The following is a 1,631-nucleotide window of genomic DNA, read 5'->3' as shown; positions in this document are numbered from 1 at the left end:
CCTCTCCTCCACCAGGTTTACTCTTGCGGTGTGTGGTGGTCTGCGCCCCCCGTTCATATGTGCACTTTATACTGCGGCATTGGCTGCTCCGCAGCTTACCGACCTAGTGAGTGAGTGCCCGAGCGCCCGACTGTCGCGTCGGTCGCGGCAGGCCCCTGCTCAACAATACTAGGGTCCCACAGCCGCGACTGCCACCCGGTACGCTACCGCGTCCCTCCCCTTTATAATAATGCCTGTCAAAGACGATAAATGAGTGAAACATTAAAAAAATGATGCAAAACCCCCACAAATATAAATTAAACTAGAAAAATTAAAACACAGGTATACTATAGTATTAAATTGGTATCATCTGCTTTCAAGATAGATTCTTGATTTAGATTTTGAACCATAGTTAGACCAACACGTTACTCGCGCGTTTCAGCAGGCGAGGGTAGGCCCGTGACAACGCACATCGCTTCACGGTAAAAACAACGCCCTAGTTTTCAGGCAGCTATGGAAAAACCGAGTGAAAAACCGAGGCGTTTCATGGAAGAAATGCATGGGGACGCTTTGGTTTTGCGAGAACTGTGTTCTTTTATGAACATTAACGAAAATTGAGGTTGAAATGATTTTCGCATCCTTCTGTTGTATTTATTTTGATGGTCTTGCAGGGAAATATTTACAGAATAACATATAGCATGAATTATTTCTCAGGAATACGTACTCCACAACATGGAGGAACATACCTTGCTTTGACTGACTATATATAGTCTTGAAAAAGTAGTAATTGACTAGATCACACTCTGTTGGCCTCCAAAAAGGCTCTCTTAAAAATAGTCAATATTCGAGGTTGCTAACATCTATACCCTGACCATGAGCATTACTAAATATCATTTACAAACTTGGTCCCAGTTTACCAGCATCACTTTATCACTAACAACGCTTTGATACTTAATTACTAATATTAATACCGGAATTCAGGTTAAAACATTGTAATTTTGTTGACACTGTTTCTCCGGTTTAGGAATATGATATACCGTTATTAAATATAATCAAGAATCATGCCGACTTATGTATACTTACTTAGTAGCTAGAGACTTCACAATTTTATGTTGTAGATAAAACACAATTTTGCAGATGGAAACCAAGGGGCCACAGCAACACCGACCGGCCCACTCAGTCCAGCTCCAGGTCCAGGTACCTCCTCAGGGCGTGCGGCACGTTCAGGGCCTGGATGCCTTGGGGCAGGCTCCAGGCGAGGTACAGGTGCCGACGCACGGTGCACCGCGCCAGGTGCTTGAGCTCGGGCGGGGTGACCCCGAGGCGGCTGGGGGGCACCAGCGGGGAGCCGTCGGGCGCGGCCAGGGAGAGGATGACGTCGGGGCAGTGCCGGAGCAGTGCGGAGTCCGCCGCGGAGGGCACGGCCCGCAGCAGCAGGCGCAGGCACAGCAGCACCTCCTCGGGGAACGGCTCGCCCGGCCGCCGCTCCCGGAAGTCCAGCAGCTTGCCGAAGAGCACGTCGGCCGGGGTCGCCCTCGAGTCGTCCGCACACTCGCGGTCCGGGAAGTGGACGGTGGCCCCGTGCCGCAGCAGCAGGCTCAGCGTGTCCACCTAGTGACGGGAAGGGTTCGTTACAAAGTCCTGCTCCCCCC

At 50.5% G+C, this 1,631-nt stretch overlaps 1 protein-coding gene across 1 annotated transcript in view; it reads right to left on the bottom strand.

The window, feature by feature from the left end:
• Positions 1 to 565: 565 nt before the first annotated feature.
• The window catches only part of LOC113216446 (uncharacterized), a 2,931-nt gene continuing 1,865 nt past the window's right edge, over positions 566 to 1,631 (bottom strand). The window contains exon 4 of the mRNA XM_052264014.1: positions 566 to 1,590. Within this exon, the coding sequence (XP_052119974.1) occupies positions 1,156 to 1,590 (435 nt within the window). The 3' untranslated portion in view covers positions 566 to 1,155. The remainder of the gene's footprint in view (positions 1,591 to 1,631) is intronic.

The sequence above is a fragment of the Frankliniella occidentalis genome, unplaced genomic scaffold, assembly GCF_000697945.3.
Source record: "Frankliniella occidentalis isolate FOCC.00 unplaced genomic scaffold, Focc_3.1 Scaffold15, whole genome shotgun sequence".
Taxonomy (NCBI): Eukaryota; Metazoa; Arthropoda; class Insecta; order Thysanoptera; family Thripidae; genus Frankliniella; species Frankliniella occidentalis.
The sequence above is the reverse complement of the archived record's forward strand: the minus strand, read 5'-3'. Positions and strand labels throughout refer to the sequence as shown.